At 44.7% G+C, this 24,215-nt stretch overlaps 1 protein-coding gene across 6 annotated transcripts in view; it reads left to right on the forward strand.

Moving 5' to 3' along the window:
- LOC143776536 (RUN and FYVE domain-containing protein 1-like) overlaps positions 1-24,215 on the forward strand; it is a 531,317-nt gene that overhangs the window by 315,047 nt on the left and 192,055 nt on the right. For 4 of the 6 annotated variants that reach the window (XR_013215861.1, XM_077265993.1, XM_077265994.1 and 1 more), the window contains one exon: positions 23,392-23,511. The exons of the other annotated variants lie outside the window; for them this stretch is intronic. Coding sequence is in view for 3 of the 4 variants with exons in the window: in XM_077265993.1 (XP_077122108.1) it covers positions 23,392-23,511 (120 nt within the window). In the remaining variant the exon portion in view is untranslated. The remainder of the gene's footprint in view (positions 1-23,391; positions 23,512-24,215) is intronic. 6 annotated transcript variants of the gene reach the window in all.

The raw sequence follows: 24,215 nt of genomic DNA on the forward strand, positions 1-24,215 counted from the left end.
ACCAAAACAAATAGCAAAAAGCAAAAGGCAGACTTAGCTGATATAACTGGAACCAGGATCAGTAGACAAGAGCACAGCAGACTAGCTCTGATAACTACGTTGCCAGGCATTGAACTGAAGGTCCAGGGAGCTTATATAGCAACACCCCTAACTAACGACCCAGGTGCGGATAAAAGGAATGACAGAAAAACCAGAGTCAAAAAACTAGTAACCACTAGAGGGAGCAAAAAGCGAAATCACAACATATAACAGAGGAATGCATCGGGGAGTGGAGGATGGGGAAAAACCAAAGCAAGAGAAGGAAAGGGAATTATAACACTTACAAACCCAAGCAACAGTCACAGATAAATCCACCAAACTCCTCATATAACCTCCAAACAACTATCCTCCTAGACATGTAGCATAAGCTATCTCTGACGATGTGTTTCAGTCAGGACACAGATTATATAGGAGATAGGAGTGGCTAACCATGCTCATTTGAGAGCTCAGACTCTTAGAGCTCCCAATATAGCTGATTAACCCCTGTACTGCCAAAATAAGTTAACATTTAAAAAGGTAAAGTGCTTCTTTTTAGCGCAGCAGTGTGAGCAATCAGATGCTGCGGTCATCTGGCTCCTCCCTGTTGCAGTAACCCCGTGACATTCAAAGCCTCAAAGTAATCATCCCTTCCCTTTGAGGATTCTTGTTTGCTAAAGGAACCCGTAGACAGAAAATTTGATACTTTTCTTAAGGGTAACTGGGAGTCATCGGTGTGTGCCCTAAGGCCAGACATTGCGGCAATGTGTACAGCCAGTTTTCTTCTGGTCTGGCTGAGCAGGTTTGAAGGCCACACTCTTAGTGATTTAGGGGCAGTGGCCTTATTGTCGGATGCCTCGGCAGATTCAGCTAGATTAGCAACGAAATCTGCAGCACTCTCTAATGCAGGTCAGATCGTAGAGTGGTCTGGTTGAAGTGCTGGCCAGGGGACATGCAAGCAAAAGGAAAATTGTGTTATCTTCCTTGTGAAGGACAGTGCTTATTTGGCAAAGCCCTGAATGATATCCTGGAAAAGGCGTCAGATAATAAGAAAGGGTTTCCAAAATCTCCCTTTTCGTCCTTCAAACAGTCCTTTCAGTGGAAAAAATTCAACAGAAGGAGGAACAGAATAGGTGCATCGATCACCCCAGGAAGGGTAAAGGATTCCTTTTTAGTGGTCCCTCAAAGGATAACAGAAAGACCTCCAAATGACTTTGTACCCCAGGTGGAGGGAAGACTTTCTCTTCCTTCCAGCCTGAGAGAAAAATTCCTTCATCACCTGGATACTCAGTCTGGTAACATAAGGATTGAGGCTGGAATTTCTGAAGTATCCCCCAATGAGATTTGTTGTGACTACCTCGCTACCGTCTGTCTCGGAACAACGTACATTAGAAATAGAGGTGTTAAGCCTCTTAGAAAACAACTTTTAATGGGAAGTCCCTCCAAAAGAAAGGAGGAAAGGAGTTTATACCCCCTTTCTCATAAAGAAATCGGACAGCTCATACAAGACAATTATCAACCTGAAATACTTGAACAAGTTCTTGAAAATTCCCACTTTCAAGATGGAATCAATAAAATCAGCAGTGCAGCTGCTCTTTCCTGAATGTTATAGATCTTAGAGATGCGTATTAGCATGTGGATCTGTTTATATCAAGGAAGGTGATGGTCACAAGGGGGCATTCTCTGTGTCTGGAGGAGAGAAGTTTTTCCACCAACATACAGTAGAAGAGGATTCTTTACTGTTAGGGCAGTGAGAATCTGGAATTCCTTGCCTGAGGAGGTGGTGATGGCGATCTCAGTCGAGGAGTTCAAGAGAGACCTGGATGTCTTCCTGGAGGGTAACAACATTGTATCTTACAGTTATGTTCTTTAGAAGGTCATAGATCTGGGGATTAATTCTGATGGAATATAGGCTGAACTGGAAGGACAAATGTTGTTTTTTGGCCTTGCTAACTATGTTACTATATGCCAATACACACAACATTCCAGAATTTCCTCTCAGTGGCAGTAACAATAGAGGGGGTGTCAGGGGGCACTTTCCATACAAGGCCATCCCCTTTGGCTTGGCAGAAGCTCCTCTTGTATTTACAAAGCTAATAGCAGAAGTTACAGCTCACCGCAGGGAAGAAAACAGGCTGATCATTCCATACCTAGTCGATTTCCTAATAGTAGGAAGCTCATACTGTCATTGTCAGTCAAGTGAAGATAGGCACCATCTTAAAAAGCTTAGATTGGTGTTTGAATCTAGAATAATTAAGGTTAGACCCACAAAGTAAACAAATCTTTTTGGATCTCTTGGTGGACTCAGACAAACAAGAATTTCGTCTACCGGATCAGAAAAGAGAAAAGTTAATCAGTCTTCTCTCTATGATGATACAAAATCCGGTAATTACCCACAGGAAAGCAATGTCCCTTCTAGGTTCCCTCTTCTGTATCCCAGCAGTAAAATTGGCCCAGATCCACTCAAGGGCGATACAATGGCATATATTAGAAATTGAGCATTCTTTATAGGGCATCTGAAAGGCACACTAGCGCTCCCTCAAGAAATGATACACTCACTCAATTGGTGGTTTAAGATAGAATCTCTCCAGGAAGGGGTACCTTTGGTTCATTGCATCACCAAGGTAGTCGTCACAGTTGCCAGTCCTATCAGCTGGGGGTCTCCTGTACAGCCATCTAGTCAAACATGTGAGAGCTTCTTTCAGTAGAGAATGCACTAAACAGTGTACTACCCTTGCTACAGGACCACCATATAAAAATTCTCTCAGACAACCAGGTCTTGGTTATATACTTAAATCATTAGGGGGGCACTCGTTACAGAATCCTAATGCAGGTTACAAAGTGGACTTTCATACTAGCAGAAGCAAACATCCTGTCATTGTTCGCTCTACATATCAAAGGAAAAGACAAAATCAAGGCAGACTTCATGAGCCGCGGACCGCGAGTGGTCCCTCAACAATTTGGTGTTCAGACAGATCGTGGCCATGTGTTGTTGTCCAGAGATCGACCTTTTCGCAGCCCGACAGAACAGCAAGTTCTGCTCCTTGAACCCGAAGGAAAACCCTCAAGCAGTAGACACTTTTCAGATCAGATGGAATTTTGTTTTTGCCTACACTTTTCCCCCTTTTTCTTATTCCAGCGATGTTAAGGAAAATCAGGGAGGATGGGGCAAGGGTGGTTCTCATTTACCCCTTCTGGCCCAGGAGACCTTGGTTCATTTGGCTGAAGAGCGTGCCAGTCACAAAGTCATAGGTTCTACCAGAGATCCTGGACCATCTTGCTCCAAGGCCCATATTCCATCTTCAGTTGACTGGGCTGCACTTAAAATCCTGGAACTTAAGAGGTCATTGCTAGAAGACAAAGGGTTCTCTCCCAACCTGGTCTGTATTTTACTCAGTAGTAGGCAGCCAATCACTACGACAATTTATGGTAGAACCTGGAAGAAGTTCCTGTCATCGATCAACAATTGCCACAGCTGCTGCACCACCTCACCACGCAGCACCTTACACTCCTCAGTGAGGGTCTGTAGCAATTGGGCAAAGCCCTGCATTTGAGCCATGGCTCATCAGAAAAATGGGACGGTTGGTTATAATGTGACTGTCCTAGCGTAACACGACCCGGCGAGTGGTTGGTCACCAAACGGCGAAACACACAAGGGTACACCGGGGACACAATAACAATGGTGGTCCCTGACAATAGGGAACGGGGAAATGGACACCTCCTGCACTCACCTGAGGGTGTGCCCTGCTCTTACTAGCGTCCCTATATGGGTTCTTTCACCCCGTCGCCAAGCAGTATACCTAATCCCTCACTTGCCTTGCTCTAATCCCTAGGTAGGGAGCTGGCAGGTGAGAGCGCTGGTCCCACCGCTGCACTAATACAACACAATTAAAGTTACAGACAACAAATTGACAAAGCAACAAATAAACTCCACATTTGGAATTCTGCTGCAATGCACTGCACAGCAGTGTAAGGCACCAGATATTGGTATTCAGCTGAAGAACCACTGCACCAGGTATTAACCAGGCCTCCCTGGTTGAGCTAAGATATGATTTGAACTGCCTAATAAGCATATCTATCTGTGCCTGGACTAAGACAAGGATTTATTCGTGTCAAGTATCCTCAAGAATAACTGTGCTTCATAGACTTTCTGCTTGATTGCATTTTCCTCTGAAGTTACCTATTGACTGCTAAGCTGCGTTTATTATTTGCACAAAGTGTTGTGGACTTGAGTTTCTCTCTGCACCTGTTTGAATCACCGTGTGATAATATAGACTTTACCACTTATAAAACTGTGTCCTGTAGTTGTCTTCTTCCACGCAAAGAGTCTCCTGAGTTATCCCCTATAATTATTACAGGATACTCTAGCCAAAAAAAAAAAGGAGACCGCTGGAACAATGACTGCAGAAAGCAAATTAGAGCAGGTGTTTTCCATAATTATATCACTGCAGAAAGATGTGGAAGGTCTGCAAAAGAAGTTTGGAAGCTTTGAACACAATCAACAAGTGTTTGGACAAACTTTGCAGGACTTGAGCAACCGCATGGCAGCCCAGGAAAACAAACTTGCTGGCATAGAGTCCCAGTATGGATGGGCTTTTCAGGACATAAGCACGCAAGTAGCTGCACAAGCGACTTTACCCTCTGGGCAACCGCCACCAGCTGGCCCACCTAAGTTGCCCCATTCAGATTTAATGGTGATCGCGACAAATTTTGTGGCTTTGTGAATCAATGTATGCTATATTTTGATGTGCATGCTGACCGTTTTCCTACTGATAGATCCAAAGTATTGTGTGTAATAATGCTACTGACCTCACGAGCGCTCGCCTGGGCGAATCCGATGATTGAGTCTCGTGACCCACGGTTAAATGACTTGGATGATTTCTTGGCCGCTATGGCATTAATGTTTGATGACCCTAATCGCCGTGCAACCGCTAAATCTGCTTTGTTGTCTTTACGCCAGGCTAAACGTTCTGTTATTGAGTATGCCACTGAATTCAGGAGATTGGCGGTAGATACCAATTGGGACAGTTATGCACAATTGCCTATTTTTAACAGGGGTCTGTCTAGTATTGTAAAAGACGAATTAGCCCACTCTGAGTCACCACAAGAGCTAGAGACATTTATACAGCATTGTGTGCGCATAGACATTCGCCTTACTGAGCGTAGGCAGGAGAAATTTGCTGCATATAACAGTGTTTCTAACTTTTCCCTTCCTTCCAAAGAGCCTGCAGGTAAAACCTCTCGGGAAGTGGAGGAGGTGCCCATGCAAATTGATTCCGTTTAGAGGCGTGAGATCAATGAGCGCCGGGAGCATCGCCTGCGTGAAAGTCTATGTTTCTACTGCGGCCAGTCTGACGACTTCTTGATCAATTGTCCTAAGTGTCCTAGACGGCCTAACAAGGTGCTAGCAGCAATAGGGGAGTATGACAACTGTGATGATGAATCTGACATCTCTGAATGTAGCCTGCCGTTCACTTTCTATGACTTCACCCCCCGAGGAGCTGAAGGAAAAGAACTCTCACTGTTCTCTCCCTATTAAGATCCTGTGTTCAGGACAGTGGATTTCCAGTTCAGCTATGATTGACTCTGGTGCAGGTGGCAATTTCATGGATATCGCATTTGCCAAGGAACATGGTATTACATTTCAGCAAAGAGCCTCTCCAATTACCATGGAAACAGTGGATGGGTCACCTTTAATCTCTGGGCCTGTGGATCAGGAGACCGTACCCCTTGAAATTTTGTTGGAGCCTAAGCATCAGTAGCAACTTTCTTTCTTGCTAATTTCTTCTCCTCATTTTCCTGTGATTCTAGGCATTCCTTGGTTGCGTTCTCAGAACCTAATTATCAACTGGGAGACCAAGGAGATTATCTTCCCAACAATGAGCAACTCGGCATTAACAGAAGCTGTCCCTGAGTCCACGGCTACGGAACCACATGTACAGGTATTTTCTTTACCTCCAGCTTATAAAGAGTTCTCTGACATCTGTGACAAGAAGAATGCAGATCAGCTTCCTCCACACAGGCATTATGACTGTCCCATTGAGCTGCTTCCCGGGGCAGCCATTCCTTTTGGTAACGTATACCCTTTGGCAGCACCTGAGCTTCAAGCCTTAAAAGAGTATATTGATGAAAATCTGGCCAAAGGCTTCATACGTCCTTCTTCCTCACCAGCAGGGGCACCTATCTTTTTTGTAAAGAAGAAGGATGGGACCCTGAGACCCTGTGTTGACTATCGAGAACTCAGTAAGGTAACCGTACGAAACCGTTACCCTTTGCCTCTGATTCCCGAATTACTGGAAAGAGTCCGCCATGCTAAGGTGTTCTCTAAACTGGATCTTCGTGGGGCTTATAATTTGGTGCGTATTCGTCCAGGGGATGAGTGGAAGACAGCATTCAGATGCCGGTATGGACACTTTGAATCTCTTGTGATGCCCTTCGGGCTTTGTAATGCCCCTGCAACATTTCAACACCTTGCTAATGACATTTTCAGAGATTTGTTGGACCAGTTTGTAGTGATCTATTTGGACGATATACTAATCTTTTCTGACTCTCTACAGGAACATGAAGAACATGTCAAAACTGTTTTGAGACGTCTGAAAGAGAACCATCTGTATATTAAGCCGGAGAAATGCGAGTTCCATCGTTCTGAGATACAGTTCTTAGGTTATATTATCTCTCCCCAGGGGCTGAACATGGAATCTGGTAAGATTCAGGCTATCCTTGACTGGCCGGTACCCAAGAACGTTAAGGAGGCCCAACGTTTTATTGGTTTTGCAAATTTCCACAGACGCTTCATTCGAAATTTTTATGATATTGTCCGTCCCATTACTTCCTTGACAAAGAAGGAAAAGCCCTTTAAGTGGTCATCACAGGCTCAAGAAGCCTTTGATCGGCTTAAAGTCTGTTTCACATCAGCACCACTGTTGATACACCCAGATCCAACACTTCCTTTCATTGTGGAGGTGGACGCTTCTGATAATGCTTTGGGGGCTATTCTCTCCCAAAGAACTGAAGAGAAGGGTCTGCTACATCCTTGTGCTTTCTTTTCCCGTAGACTAACCTCAGCAGAGAAGAATTTCGACGTGGGAGACAAGAAATTGCTGGCTATTATTGCGGCTTTCAAAGAATGGAGGCATCATCTGCAAGGAGCTGCGCAACAGATCATAGTGCTAACTGACCATCACAATCTAGAGTTCCTTAGATCCGCTAGATGTCTTTCTCCTCGTCAGGCTCGTTGGAACTTATTTTTAAATCAATTTAACTTTGTTATCTCGTACCGTCCAGGTTCTCGTAATGGGAAGGCTGATGCTTTATCCCGAATCCATGCTGCAGATTCTGTACCTGGAGCCCCTTCCAAGACCATTCTATCTGATGCCAATTTCATCGGAGTTATCCACGATCAGGACTTGTGGAAGGAGTGCAGGGAGGCCTATGAAGGTGATGTATTTCTGGCCAACCCACCTGTGGATATTAATCTTGTCTTTAAGGGTGGCATGTGGTTCAGAGATCGATGTATCTACGTCCCGGAGGTCGTCGGTCAGCAGATCCTCAAGTTGGTACATGACTCCAAGTTGGCTGGTCACAGGGGGGTACAGAAGACACAAGAGTTCCTGAGCCGATTCTTCTGGTGGCCAACTTGCCTGAAGGATACCAAGGACTATGTTCTCTCTTGCGAGGTATGTGCCCGTTACAAGACTCCTCATGTGGCACCTACGGGTCTTCTACAACCATTACCTGTTCCGTCCCGCCCTTGGGGGTCTATATCAATGGACTTTATTGTGGAACTGCCTACATCGGGGGGCATGAATACAATCATGGTGGTAGTTGATCGCCTGACTAAAGCTGCTCATTTTGTTCCGTGCACCGGCCTCCCTTCAGCTAAAGATACAGTGAACTTGGTTATAGAGAATGTCTTTCGGTTGCTCGGGGTTCCGGATGAGATCATCTCTGACCGTGGAGTACAGTTCACTTCAAGATTCTGGAAGGGGTTTTGCTCTGCACTCAATATTAATGTCTGTCTCTCTTCTGCTTACCATCCCCAGACAAATGGTCAGACTGAGCGTACCAACCAGACGCTGGAACAATATCTAAGATGTTATGTCAGCCATCTCCAGGATGATTGGTTGGAGTTGTTGCCGTTAGCCGAATTTTCATATAATAATTCTCAGAGCACCTCCACTAAATATACACCTTTCTTTGCCAATCTGGGTTATCATCCATGTATTTTACCAAGGTCTCCAATTAATTCTCTGGTTCCGGCAGTGGAGGAAAGGCTGACTGCAATGAGACAGAATCTGGAGGTTCTGAAGGAATCCCTGACCACAGCTCAAGAACGTTACAAGAGATCGGCTGATAGATTCCGTAAACCTGCACCCATGTTCAAGGTAGGAGATTCCGTGTGGTTAGCAACTAAGAATCTGAAGTTAAACGTTCCTTCACAAAAACTTGGACAGAAATTCATTGGCCCTTTCAATATCAACGGTATTGTGAGCTCTGTGGCCTGCCGGCTGAAGCTGCCTAGGACTATGAAGGTACACCCAGTTTTTCATTTATCTTTACTAAAGCCTGTATCTCCTAATACCTTCCAGGGACGTGTTGTGCCACCTCCGCAGCCTGTGGTGATTGATGGGCAAGAACAATTCGTGGTGGAGGAAATTATTGATTCCAGGATTCGCAGGAATCGGCTCCAATATCTGATAAGATGGCAGAGATATCCCCCTGAGGAAGACTCTTGGGAACCTGTGGAAAACATCAATGCCCAACAGAAGATTTCTCGTTTTCATCAGAGATTCCCTGAGAAACCAGGTCCAGAATCGTCCTGAGGCCGCTTCTAAGGAGGGAGTAATGTCAGGACTCTGAACATTTTTTTACCTTTTGTGCATTACTGCCCTTTTTCAAGATGGCGTCTTTGGTCTCATGTGCATTGTGTCTCCTGCTATAAAACTCCACCCCAGCCTTCAGTCTGTGCTAGAGTACTCTGCCTTGCATCCAGCTCCTGACCTCTGATTACTCCCTGGCTATACACCTGCTCCTGTGAACCTGTGGGGTTATCCTGCTGCTACTCTGCTCTGAGTTCCTGCTGCATACACAAGTTTCCAGTAATCCTCCTTCATCTGCTGCTCGTGTTTACTTCCATCTGCATTTGCTGGTCATGTAAGCTGTTGCTGCTTTGCAATAACCTGAGACTATTAACTAGGCCTCCCTGGTTGAGCTAAGATATGATATGAACTGCCTAATAAGGATATCTATCTGTGCCTGGACTAAGACAAGGATTTATTCGTGTCAAGTATCCTCAAGAATAACTGTGCTTCATAGACTTTCTGCGTGATTGCATTTTCCTCTGAAGTTTCCTATAGACTGCTGAGCTGCATTTGATATTTGCACCAAGTGTTGTGGACTTGAGTTTCTCTCTGCACCTGTTTGAATCACCGTGTGATAATATAGACTTTACCACTTATAACTGTATCCTGTAGTTGTCTTGTTCCACGCAAAGAGTCTCCTGAGTTATCCCCTATAATTGTTACACAGGGTCTGCTTTGGGGGGAAAGGTACCCCTAAAAGAAATCAGAGTTCCTTGAGGAATCAAGGGCATACAGTTAGTACCTTAAAAGTCCAAATTTTTGAGGGAGCGTTATACATCGGCAATCTCGTGGTAAACCAATGGGTGTCTAGGCTTGTTAAGGCAAGTATTACATCCAGACTGGCCCCAGTAGCTAGAACTCCTCCATAGGATTTAAATTTAGCTCTAAATGCGTTAATGGTAGCACCCTTTGAGCCACTAAGTTCAGGATCCATAAAGTTCATCACACTGAAGACTACACTCCCTGACAGAAGTTATGTCGCTTTTCCATGTTATGTAAATAAAAGCTTATAACCTGACATTAAATTCATCCATTTGTTATATAAATTATTCTTTTGAAAGCTGAAACCATCCGAAATGTGGTTTAGGTTAAGAAAATAAATTGGCATCAATGCAGAAATATTGATCAGGTAATGGACACAGAATGGTCAGATTTTGGCAAGACAAAAGTTTTGTTGACTGGTCATATAATGCACCCAATCATAGTTTACATCCTCACCTGTGCTCAGTAAATGATCGGTTAATTAGTGGGTGTCTATAAAAAGAAACCCAGCACCCCAGACCTTCACTTGAACTGCAACTTGAGCTCTGACAACATGCCAAAAATCCATCCTGCGACCAAAGCCTGGATTATCAAGAGGCTGAAGACCAGATCCACTGCAGAGGTGGCTGGCACCTTAAATGTGTCTCAGCGTCAAGTACAAAGAATTAAGAAAAGATTTGAAAAGACTGGAGATGTTTGACAAGCCCAGGTCCGGCAGACCCCGCAAGACAACTACTCAGGAAGAACGTTTCTTGGTTAGAAAATCTAAAGCAAACCCCTCTTCCACTGCAGCAGAGCTCCAACAGGCCTGGTCACCTCAAGTCCCTGTGTCAAGTAGAACAGTTTGTAGGATTCTGTCTCGAAATTTCCTCCATGGTCGAATCTGTACCTAGAAGCCAGCACTAAACAAAAGGCAAATAAAAAAAGTGTGGCATTTGCAAGGTCCCACAGCCTGCTAAACAGATGGACGCTGGAAAAGTGGCAGAAGGTGGATTTATCTGATGAATCTTCAGTAGAAATACACAACAGCTGCTGCAAATACTGCAGGAGACCTGCTGGAGCCTGTATGGATCCAAAATACACCCAGAAAACAATTACATTTGGTGGCGGAAAGATCAGGGTATGGGGTTATATTCAGTATGGGGGTGTGCAAAACATTTGCAAGGTGGAAGGCAATATCAATAGCCTAAAATATCAAGAAGTATTATCTACCTCTTATATTCAAAATCATAAAAGGGGCAAATTCTGCAGCAGGATGGTGCTCCATCTCATACATCCATCTCTACAACAAAGTTCCTCCAGGCAAAAAAGATCAAGGTGCTTAAGGACTGGCCAGCCCAGTCACCAGACATGAACATCATTGAGCATGTTTGCGGTAGGATGAAAGAGGAAGCTTTGAAGACAAAATCAAAGAATCTAGATGAACTCTGGGAGGCATGTAAGACTGCATTCTTTTGCTATTCCTGATGACTTTGTTAATAAATTGTATGAATCATTGTTGAACCACATGGATGCAGTCCTTCAAGTCACACAAAATATTAAATATGACTCTAATAGCACCAAGACTTCACTTCATTCACCAATGTTATGCAACATATATTTGTATTTTAAGTTCATAATTTGTTTGAATATCACATTAGTTTCTGTGGGCGTCAAAACTTTTGTCTTGCCAAAATCTGACCATTCTGTGTCCATTAACTGATCAATATTTCTGCATTGATGCCAATTTATTTTCTTAACCTAAACCACATTTCGGAGGGTTTCAGCTTTCAAAAGAATAATTTATACAACCAATGGATGAATTTAACATCAGGTTATATGCTTTTATTTACATAACATGTATGAGCGACATAACTTCTGTCAGGGAGTGTATACTGCTAGTAGCCCTTACATCAGCCCGCAGGGTGAGTGACATACAGGCTTTATCTGCAGACCCCCCCCCCCCCCCCTTTACCTATGTATTGGATGATAGAGTGGTATTATGACCTGACCCGGCTTACAGGGCCGGCGTCAGCACCCGGCGTACCCGGGCAAGTGCCGGGGCCCTGGCAAGACGGGGGGCCCACTCACGCTGTCTGGGATACAGCACAAGCATCTTCTCACTCGGTCAGTGCAGGGCCAGGCACATAGGGGTTAAGAGAAAGCAGCCAGCGTGACTGTTTGTGGGCGGAGAGAGCACGTTCTCCTGCTCTGCTCTTGGTCCCTGGCTGAGTGCACTGCTGAACTGCAGATTCCGGAGGAGCTCCGAGCCTGAGTGAGTGCAATAATATCCCTGTATTCTGGGGTTCTGGGTGAGCTGCAGGTTGCAGCTGAGCTGCTGAAGTATACACACTGCACAGTACCACTCCCCCTGGCCCTGTATATATATACACTGCACAGTACCACTCCCCCTGGCCCTGTATATATATACACTGCACAGTACCACTCCGCCTGGCCCTGTATATATATATATATATATATATATATATATATATATATATATATATATATATATATATATATATATATATATATATACTGCACAGTACCACTCCTCCTGTCCTGTATATATATACTGCACAGTACCACTCCTCCTGTATATATACACTGCACAGTACCACTCCCCCTGTATATATACACCGCACAGTACCTCTCCCCCTGTATATATACACCGCACAGTACCTCTCCTCCTGTATATATACACTGCACAGCACCTCTCCTCCTGTCCTGTATATATACACTGCACAGTACCTCTCCTCCTGTATATATACACTGCACAGTACCTCTCCTCCTGTCCTGTATATATACACTGCACAGTACCTCTCCTCCTGTATATATGCACAGCACCTCCTCCTGTCCTGTATATATACACACTGCACAGTACCTCTCCTGTATATATATACACTGCACTACACTGCACAGTACCTCTCCTCCTGTCCTGTATATATACACACTGCACAGTACCACTCCTGTATATATACACTGCACAGTACCTCTCCTCCTGTATATATACACCGCACAGTACCACTCCTCCTGTGTATATATACACCACACAGTACCTCTCCTCCTGTATATATACACTGCACAGTACCTCTCCTCCTGTATATATACACTGCACAGTACCTCTCCTCCTGTATATATACACCGCACAGTACCACTCTTCCTGTATATATACACCGCACAGTACCTCTCCTCCTGTATATATACACCGCACAGTACCTCTCCTCCTGTATATATACACTGCACAGTACCACTCCTCCTGTCCTGTATATATACACTGCACAGTACCACTCTTCCTGTATATATACACTGCAGAATTTACAATAGCTATCACTCATGTAAGAAGTGAAATCTGGCATTGTACTATACCTATATTTCTCTGCTGTATCTGTGCATCATAAATCGTGGTATGTGTTAAAGGGGCCCACTGAGACTCTTTCGCCCAGGGCCCTCAAAAACCTGGAGCCGGCCCTGCCGGCTTATTTACCTAAAGTTGTATGCAAATTTCATAGGTCACAAGAGATAGCTCTGCCGTCCTTCTGTCCTGACTCCCAAGAATAGTAAAGAAGAAAAGTATCACACCTTAGATGTTAGAAGGTGCCTTCTTCAGTATTTAACAGCTACAAAGTCTTCGAGGAAGGATACGACTCTATCCATCTCTTTTCAGGGCCCTAGGAAAGTAAAGAGCATTTCAAAAGGTACCTTATCAACATGGATAAGGGAGGTCATCCCTATGTGGGAGCAGGAAGAGCAGCTCCTGACAACCTGAAAGCCCACTCTACGAAAGCGATGCCAGGGTCATGTGCAGAAAAAGCAGACCTATCCATTGAACAAATCTGTAAGGCATCTACGTGGTCATCGCCATCTACCTTTTATAGCTTCTATAGACTAGATCTATCTGCCTCCTCTGATTTCACATTTGGGAAAAGGGTTCTACAGGCTGTGATCCCTCCCTAATATATGAGTAATTCTCTGTAATTCTCTAGTTGGTGCTGTCATGTGTGACAGACAAACATGTATATGACTTACCGGTAATATGTTTTTTGGAACCCATGACAGCACCCTTATATTCCCTCCCATTACTAAGTTCATCTCCTCCTTCTCTACAGAACCTTAAGCCCCAGCTGGGACTTTAGTCTTCTTTATACAGCCTCTTAGTCCTTTTTTCATACCATTTATGTGAGGTTTGATAAAGACCCGGAACAGGGTCGAATTGTCGCCTCGTACCTCATTAACCTCATACCTTATTTTCACTCTATTTGTATTACCCGGTGGTGAATTTTGAATAAACTTTCGCACTATCTGCAAGACCAAACAAGACTTATTTTGAGTGCGGCTGTTTCCCTATCATTGTCTTAGTCTCATGATATCAACATATGAACAGTATGATGTGGAGGACTGTTACATTTCGGGATTCAATTAGAATCCGTATTTAATCGGGCGATTCATTGATCAAACACGTGTTGTGAATTTTTCCATTAAACTCCTTGTTAGACAACAGCAAGTTGTGTAAAAAATCCTGAAACATTGAAAAGTTGGACGAGTACATTCAAAAGTTTAGAGAAGGTCACATTTCGCCTGAAATGGTTAGAGCGCATGTTAGGTTCATTCTGAAATATTACCCAAAAGCCAAATTTCCCTAACTTTTTGAGAGTAGTGTTTGTATATTGTGTGTGTATAATGTGTGTATGTATATTTGTGTATGTATATATAATAATAAAAATTTCTATCATGCCAACATATTCCGCAGCACTTTACATTTTAAACTTATTTGTAAAATTAAAGTGTGGCAAGCATGCAAAAGAATAGGATATCAGAAAGGGGTAAACACTTTTTCACACAACTATGTATACAGTGGCTACAGAAAGTATTCAGACCCTTTTAAAGTTTTCACTCTTTGTTTCATTGCAGCCATTTGGTAAAATCAAAGAAGTTTTTTTCTCATTAATGTACACTCTGCCCCCCATCTTGACTGGAAAAAAAAATATAGAAATGTAGAAATTTTTGCAAATAAAAAAAAAAAAGCAGAAACTAAAATATCACATGGTCATAAGTCACATGCTGTCCATTTCCTTGTGATCCTCCTTGAGATGGTTCTACTCCTTCATTAGAGGCCAGCGGTGTTTAATTAAACTGATAGGACTTGATTTAGAAAGGCACTCACCTGTCGATCACATGACGGGTGTAACGAACAGAAACTGAGGCACAGATGTAGAAGTTTACATTCGGATTTATTGAGGTTAAATGTGGAACCACTAGACCACCGTTCTGGGGGGCTCCGAAGGGGGCGTTACTGCGTGAGCCCCAGACACCCGTAGTAAGTCCCCTCGAACAGGGACAGAATGGTATGCCTGGAGGACACGGGTGCTACCCAGCAGAACAGATAGACCTGCAGGGTTAGTGGATGCTGCAGAGCTGACTGGAAGATACCGGGTGTTCGAGTAGAAGCTGGTATCAAGAGTACTGGCGTAGACTGAAAGAGTGGCAGGCAGACTGGCGGGACTAGACTGGTCCAGCGTAGATAGTGTGGATGCAGTCCAGAATAACCGGGTAACAGGTAGCAGAGAATCTGTGGAAACACAGTGTAAGCTGAGTACTTGGTAGATTCTTCAGAAACAGAAGCGCATGTAAACAGGAACCGGAAGTTAGCAACAGTAGATACTTGTTGCTCCGGTGCCCTCCCTATGGTGGAGGGGCTAGAAATAGTAACCAGCCACACGCTATTGGTTAGAGGCAACTTTTGGAAAATGCACACTGTCTCTTTTAAGAGACCAGGAGCAAGCGCACATGCGACCTAAGAACCCTGCCTGGGAACTTGCTGGCCGCACGCCAGGAAGCAGGAGAGACAGGAGGGGCAGAGGCTGCATTCAGACAGCGTGGAGCCGGCACAGAGCGGGTGTCCCTACGGAGACCCCTTGAAGATACAGGAAACGGACCTGGTGTAACAGTGTCCCCCTCTTTACGCCCCCTCTTTTTCAAGCTTGCATAGAATTTTTTCAGAAGAGGAGCTCCGATGTTCTTTCTAGGCTCCCTTGACCTTTCCTCAGGACCGAAGCCCCTCCAATCCACCAAAAAATAGATCTTATCCTTTTAGTGGCCAATATATTCTCTACCTCAAAAATATCCTCCTCACTGACGGGATCTGGAGTGGAACCAGGGTCTTTAAAAAAGAACTCAAAAATACGGGTTTGAGGAGGGAAACATGGAAAGAATTAGGCACACGTAAAGTAGATGACAATTTCAATTTGTACGAGACTGCGTTATTCTGTTTCTGGCCTTCAAATGGACCGATGAAGCGGGGAACCAGTTTGTAAGAGGGCATCTTCAGATGGATATACTTGGAGGAGAGCCATACCTTATCTCCTGGCCGAAAGGAGGGAGCATCCAGACGTCTTTTGTCCGCATGCTTCTTCATACTTAGTGAAGCTTTCTCTAAGGCAACCTTGGTTTCGCTCCATACTTTCGAGAATTCTTCAGTAAAGGTATCAGCTGTAGGAACACCAGAAGACCCAGAGATGGGAAGCAGAATCCTGGTTTGGAGCCCAAACACAATCTGAAAGGGAGATTTGCCAGAGGACTCACTTACTTGATTATTGTACAAGAATTCTGCCCAAGGCAGCAACTTGATCCAGTCATCATGATGCACGTTGACGAAGTGACGCAAGAACCCCGTCAGAATTTTTTGATTGGTCCTCTCTATTTGCCCATTGGATTGAGGGTGATATGCGGAAGAGAAGTGCAGTTCCACTTGTACAGACTTACAAAGTGCTCTCCAGAACTTGGAGGTGAACTGGACACCCCTGTCGGACACAATGTGGAGAGGAAACTCATGAAGATGGAAGATATGTTGTATGAAATAGTCAGCGAGCTCCGAAGCAGACGGGAGACTAGGTAGCAAAACAAAATGAGCCATCTTTGAAAAACGATCCACCACAACCCAGATGACCGAACAGCCAGAGCAGACGGGAAGATCAGTAATGAAGTCCATTGCGATGTGCTGCCAGGGTACAGAACAAACAAACAGAGGTAATAACTTCCCAGAGGGCAAATGCTTCCGTCTTGTTGCGAGCACACGAAGGACAGGCAGCAACATATTCTTGAACATATTTGCCCATGGTAGGCCACCAGTAGTAATGGGAGATGAGTTGCAGAGTCTTCCTTTGTCTGACATGACCGGCCAACTTAGAAGAATGACCCCAACCGAAGAACTCATTTCCGATCAGAAGTAGATACTTTTTCCTGGAGGGAGTCGAGCAAGATTAACCGCGGCCACTGGCACCAATCTGGACGGTTCAATAATGTGGTGCGGTCCTTCCACAAAATCAGGAGGCAAAAACGCTCTAGAAAGTGCATCGGCTTTAATGTTCTTATCAGCTGGAAGAAAATGAAGCAGAAAATTAAATCGAGCAAAAAACAAGGCCCACCGGGCTTGACGAGGATTCAGTCTTTGAGCAGATTGAAGATAAGCGAGATTCTTATGATCTGTGTAAATGACAACCTGATGTGCAGCTCCCTCAAGGAGATGACGCCACTCCTGCAGGGCGAACTTGATTGCCAATAATTCTCGATCTCCCACTGTGTAATTTCTCTCAGAAACAGAAAAGACATTCGAGAAGAATCCACAGGTGACCATCTGACCGGACGATGACTTCTGGGTAAGATCTGCACCAGCACCTATGGAGGAAGCGTCTACCTCAAGCAAGAATTGTTTTTCGGAGTCTGGTCGATGAAGAACGGGTGCGGAGGAGAAGGCATGCTTAAGGGAAGTAAAAGCCTCCTCTGCCTCTGGTGTCCATTCCTTGGCATTAGCGCCTTTCTGGGTCAAGGCAGAAATGGGTGTCACTCGAGTGGAAAAATGTGGAATGAGCAAACGGTAATAGTTGGCGATCCCCAGGAACCGTTGTATTGCCTTCAAACCGCATGGGCGAGACCACTTAAGAATGGCGGTCACCTTCTCTGGATCCATCTTTAAACCTGTAGACGAGACAATATAACCAAGGAAAGGCAGAGAGGATTGCTCAAAGAGACACTTTTCAAATTTAGCATAAAGTCGGTTTTCCCTGAGTCTTTGTAGGACCTGACGTACTTGTCTACGGTGAGAGGCTAAATTTGCAGAGAAGATCAAGATGTCATCCAGGAAAACTGCAACACACGAGTAAAGAAGATCTCTGAAAATATCATTTACAAATTCCTGAAAAACTGCGGGTGCATTACTTAGCCCAAACGGCATTACCAGGTATTCATAGTGTCTAATCCCGGGTCTTAAAAGCGGTCTTCAATTTGTCTCCCTTACGAATGCATATCAGATTGTAAGCCCCTCTGAGATCCAGTTTGGTGAAAATTTTAGACCCCCTAAGACGATCAAACAATTCTGAAATTAACGGCAACGGATACCTGTTCTTTACCATAATCTGTTTCAGCCCCCTGTAATCGATACAGGGTCATAGAGAACCATCTTTTTTCTTCACGAATAAGAATCCAGCTCCAGCGGGCGAGGAAGACTTCCGGATTAATCCTCTGTCCAGGTTCTCCTGAATATAATCAGACATGGACTGAGTCTCTGCTTGAGAGAGGGGACAAATCCGTCCTCGAGGAGGAAACGCTCCGGGAAGCAGATCAATGGGGCAGTCATACGATCTGTGTGGAGGTAATTTCTCTGCCTCCTTTTTCGTGAAGAGATCAGCGAAGGACCAGTAAGAAGAAGGCAAACACGGCAGGGCTTTAGGTTGTACCGGAGGAAGAGCAGGACGAACCGGAATGATACATTGATCCAAGCAGGAATCTCCCCAGCGCAGGACCTCTCCCGTCCTCCAATTTAGAGCAGGTTCATTCATCCAGAACCAGGGTAGACCTAGAAGTAAGGTGTGAGACACATAAAAGCAGATTCTTTCAGAATGAGTTAGACCAACCCGGAGTTCCAAGGGCACAGTCTGGAACCATATAGACTCCAACAGGGGTCTGCAATCCACAGATGTTACCTGTAACAGTTCTGGTAAACGCTGGACTGGAATCTGATAACGACCCACTACTGCCTGCCGAATGAGGTTCCCGGCGGCACCAGAATCCAGTTGACCAAACTCCGAAAATCTCGTCTTGCCAAAGGCTATGGAGACTATTATTTGCAGAGCTGGAGAGGGATGAATCTTACCTAGGGTAGCCTCTCCCACAGACCCTAGGCACTGGAGTTTCCTGATCTCTTAGGACAAGAGCGGATATAATGCTTGGCACTGCCACAGTAGAAACCGCTCCCCTCCAGGCGACGCGCCTCTTGGCGACGGGTGACCAAATTTACTCGCTCCACCTCCAATAGCCATAGACAAAGGAGACAAAGTTGGAGAGTTTTGTCCCTTTTCTATGAGGAGCACTGTTCCCCCATGTCCCTGTCTGTTGCAGACTTGACCTAATCTGTCATTACATTTTAAATTTCTTAATTGTATGTTTTTTTCTGTATTTTTATTTATTTTTCTCTCATCTTCTACATCCCTAGACTTAAATCTTTTTCCAGAATTTGGTGTGTTGTGGTTAATGGCCAGCGGTATACAAGGAACATGAGAATTAAGATAAAGGCACCAGTGAACACATCAGTAGCTATCACTGATTTTCATCATATATGTATACTAGTTTCATTTATAGTATTGCACTTTTTCATATAAGTGCATATTCACAATGTGCACATGTTAATAATTATATGCATTTTTTAGCACGTCATATTCATTGCAATATACACTCACCGGCCACTTTATTAGGTACACCATGCTAGTAACGGGTTGGACCCCCTTTTGCCTTCAGAACTGCCTCAATTCTTCGTGGCATAGATTCAACAAGGTGCTGGAAGCATTCCTCAGAGATTTTGGTCCATATTGACATGATGGCATCACACAGTTGCCGCAGATTTGTCGGCTGCACATCCCAAAGATGCTCCATACAAGGCAGGATGGATCCATGCTTTCATGTTGTTTACGCCAAATTCTGACCCTACCATCCGAATGTCGCAGCAGAAATCGAGACTCATCAGACCAAGCAACGTTTTTCCAATCTTCTACTGTCCAATTTCGATGAGCTTGTACAAATTGTAGCCTCAGTTTCCTGTTCTTAGCTGAAAGGAGTGGTACCCGGTGTGGTCTTCTGCTGCTGTAGCCCATCTGCCTCAAAGATCGACGCACTGTGCGTTCAGAGATGCTCTTAAACCTACCTTGGTTGTAACGGGTGGCGATTTGAGTCACTGTTGCCTTTCTATCAGCTCGAACCAGTCTGCCCATTCTCCTCTGACCTCTGGCATCAATAAGGCATTTCCGCCCACAGAACTGCCGCTCACTGGATTTTTTTTCTTTTTCGGACCATTCTCTGTAAACCCTAGAGATGGTTGTGCGTGAAAATCCCAGTAGATCAGCAGTTTCTGAAATACTCAGACCAGCCCTTCTGGCACCAACAACCATGCCACGTTCAAAGGCACTCAAATCACCTTTCTTCCCCATACTGATGCTCGGTTTGAACTGCAGGAGATTGTCTTGACCATGTCTACATGCCTAAATGCACTGAGTTGCTGCCATGTGATTGGCTGATTAGAAATTAAGTGTTAACAAGAAGTTGGACAGGTGTACCTAATAAAGTGGACGGTGAGTGTATATGTTTAAACATAATATGCACTGATGCGGTGGTGATTTATTTCTTTCCTTTTATGGTTAGTTTTGTTTTGTTTGTTTCATCGTATTCAGAGTGTCACTTGTTATCTGCATTTTCCGTGATTTACTGCTATTTGGTTTGTTTATTTTTCTGTTCCTGGGTTTATATCTGCGCTTTTTATTTATTGATCAGCGTCAAATATTGCGGCTATATGGTTGCATGGTATGAATGTCATCTCTTACCATTATAGATAATTTCCTATGAGTCCTATTGCTGGCATGCGTACACGCTTTGTTCCTGGTAGGAAGCCCTTGTGTCTCCGGCTTCAATGACTTGAGAATGCATGTCGGTGACGTCAGTAGGGGATTTCCCCTTGACGCGCGCTCCCTGTGAATGCTGGGGACTGAGGACTCCCTCCTGATTGGGTTGCGGTGCGCCTGCGCATTTAGGATGCCGGTTACGGACCTCCGACTGAAGAGCGCATGTCTGTGACGTTAGGGGGATTCCCCCTGACGTGCGCTCCTGTTGAATGCTGGGGACTGATGACTTCCTTCTGATTGGGCTGTAATGCGCTTGCGCACCCAAAACGCCGGCTTTTGAGCACCACTATAAAAACGCCATGTTCTGTGAAACCCCTTCATTCCCTCTTTGAGAAAGCAACGCGAAACGCGCGTCAGGGGGTTCTCAGAGCTCCAGGCAAACAACTACTTCACCATGGGTAAGAAATCTTGTTTCAGACTTATACTATAGGTGGCTTTTTTGGTGTATGACATATGTCCACATGGACATTAGTACTTTATGAATAATTACACCATTTTTTCGGGCCAATATTGAAGTCTATTTATATACCTATATCATGGTGCTTTACCCTTTTTGCCTGTAACTCGGATGTTTTTGCACTAGGGTCTCCTTTCATCTACTATTGTATTGTAATTTTTGTACTATGTTATGTCTTTTAAAATTATTCTAATAAAACACGTATTTTAAATTTTCGTATAGAACTCCTTTGATTAATATTGATTATCTGGAGTATACGTCACCATCCCTTTATACATACATGGGCAGAGGTGATTATCTACACCTGCACATTTTGTGTGTGGGATCCATGTTGTTTCTGTTGGTTTATTTTCAAAGTTGGAGAGTTCGCAGATTTTGGAGCACAAGCAACCTGGTGATAGGATTCTTTTTCACAACTGATCTCGTTGGACCGTTCCTGAAATCGTAGATCTACCCGAACTGCCAGGGAAATCAGGTCATCCAGGAGAGTAGGCAAGTCTCGTCCCGCCAGCTCATCCTTAATTCTTCCAGAAAGCCCCTGCCAGAAGGTAGCCACCAAAGCCTTATTGTTCCAGGATAGTTCAGACGCAAGGGTACGGAACTGCACTGCATACTGAGCCACCGTAAGTGCTTCCTGTCGTAGTCGAAGAAGAGCAGAAGCTGTCGACGTAGTGCGACCAGGTTAGTCAAAGGTCCTGCAGAATGCCTCTAGAAAAGACGAGATTAGTAACCAACGGGTCCACCCTCTCCCACAGCGGATTCATCCAAGCGAGCGCCTCTCCATCAAGGTGGGATATGATGACTCCAACCTTGGCCCGATCAGAAGCAAATCTATGCCCCAGCAGTTCGAAGTGCAGTGTGCACTGATTTATGAACCCTCGACACAAAACGGGGTTACCTCAGAAGCGTGTGGGAGCCGCCAAGCGAGAATCCTTACTTGCTGTGCAGTTAGATACCTGAACAATGGTGGCAGGAGCAGATATGGTCGGAGAAGCCAGACTATCCATGCGAGCAGAAACGTTGTGCAGGAAAGACATGATTTTGTTCTGTTGCTCTCTCAGTTGGGAGACCTCCTGACGTAACTCCATGGTTTGTGATTTCTGGGACCCAGCGGGTTCCATGGCCGGAGCAATCTGTAACGAACGTAAACTGAGGCACAGATGTAGAAGTTCACATTCGTATTTATTGAGGTTAAATGTGGAACCTCTAGACCACGGTCCGGGGGCTCCGAAGGGGGCGTTACTGCGTGAGCCCCAGACACCCGTAGTAAGTCCCCTCGAACAGGGACAGAATGGTATGCCCGGAGGACACGGGTGCTACCTTCAGTTAGACCCCGTACTCGTGGCGGCTGTCCCAGCGGAACAGATAGACCACCAGGGTTAGTGGATGCTGCAGAGCTGACCGGAAGATACCGGATGTTCGAGTAGAAGCTGGTACCGGGAGTACTGGCGTAGACTGGAAGAGTGGCAGGCAGACTGGCGGGACTAGTCTGGTCCAGCATAGATAGTGCGGATGCAGTCCAGAATAACCAGGTAACAGGTAGCAGAGAATCTGTGGAGACAGACAGTGTAAGCGGAGTACTTGGTAGATACTTCAGAAACAGAAGCGCACGTAAACAGGAACCGGAAGTTAGCAACAGTGGATACTTGTTGCTCCGGCGCCCTCCCTATGGTGGAGGGGCTAGAAATAGTAACCAGCCACATGCTATTGGTTAGAGGCAACTTTTGGAACTTTTGCGACCTAAGAACCCTGCCTGGGAACTTGCTGGCCGCACGTCAGGAAGCAGAAGAGAAGGGAGGGGCAGAGGCTGCATTCAGACAGTGTGGAGCTGGCATAGAGCGGGAGTCCCGACGGAGAGCCCTTGGAGGTACAGGAAACGGACCGGGTGTAACAATGTGGGTCAGCGGTGCGCGTATTTTCCAGCCTGATGGCCAGAAGCGCGCGTTAATTGCCACTGTCATAGGATGACAGTGGCATTTAACTAGTTAATAGGCCTGGGTGGATCGCGATTCCACCCGCTCCTATTGCGGGCACATGTCAGCTGTTGAAAACAGGGATTCTGACGTTTGACGTAATATCCCGTCCGACTTCAGAAAAGCGGTTAAGGAGAATCTGTATTCTTTCCTTTTCCTGCCTGCTGGGTAGGCAAGTTTTAATGACATTAAGCCACATTGTATGCCTCCTCTATCTCCTCTCTGGGTGACTAACAGCTTTATTAATTGATTTCATAGACAATTTCAAGTGTCACAAGCACTATAGCTCATGTGAGAAGTTTGTGTGATATTTTTTGTATATTTCTGAGTTTAATTTATCTGTTTATTGAGGTTGAAAGTCCTTAATGATTTTTATATCTAAAATTCTCTATTTATCCCAGACTACAAGAATCTGAAAAAGGTAGACAAGTATCTGAAGAAATTTATATTAAAATGAATAAGGATGTGGAATCTAAAACAGAAACCTTGAAACAGCAGCTTCAAAAGTTGGACTCGCAATGGTAAAAAATGAAAATTAATTTTCCTAAAAGGCATGTTAAATAGTTAATAGTTGAAAAAGACTTGTGTCTATGGAGTTCAACCTTTCTTAAACAGCCAGGGTATGTGCAGACATTGAACAAAATTTCTGCACCATTTCTACATCTCTTGGCAGGAAAAAGCAGCTGGAAAAATGCACTTTTTTTTTTACTGCGGTTTTGACAGATTTGAGTGAAATCAATTGTGAAAAACTCACAGAGAATTGACATGCTGCGGATTATTTTCGGTATCAAATCTGCAAGTCACAAATAGGCAACGTGTGCATGACACATCAGGTTTCTCATTCACTTTGCTGGCATCAGGATTGCTTCTGGTTTTGCTAGCAAATCTGCATGGCAAAAACACAGCATATCTGCAACATGTGCACAAGCCCTTATAGGTTATCCATCACTAGATTATTTAAATCACACAATGTAGCTAGAAAGAATGTAGAGCGCACATAGGGTCTTATCCGAGATAAAGGGAATATTCGTGAGAGATAGTATAAATTCACTCACCTATTATGGTTGTGTGAGACACAACCACTGCACTTAGCATTGGCGGCTGCTGCAAGCTCCGATGTGATGATCCTTTGCTAGGTGAAGAGAATGGGGCATCGCCTGTCAGGATAATGTACCAGAGAGGTCCAAGTAGATGTAACAGAGAATAGACTTTATTTCCACTTCCT

Source organism: Ranitomeya variabilis, chromosome 5 (genome assembly GCF_051348905.1).
Source record: "Ranitomeya variabilis isolate aRanVar5 chromosome 5, aRanVar5.hap1, whole genome shotgun sequence".
Taxonomy (NCBI): Eukaryota; Metazoa; Chordata; class Amphibia; order Anura; family Dendrobatidae; genus Ranitomeya; species Ranitomeya variabilis.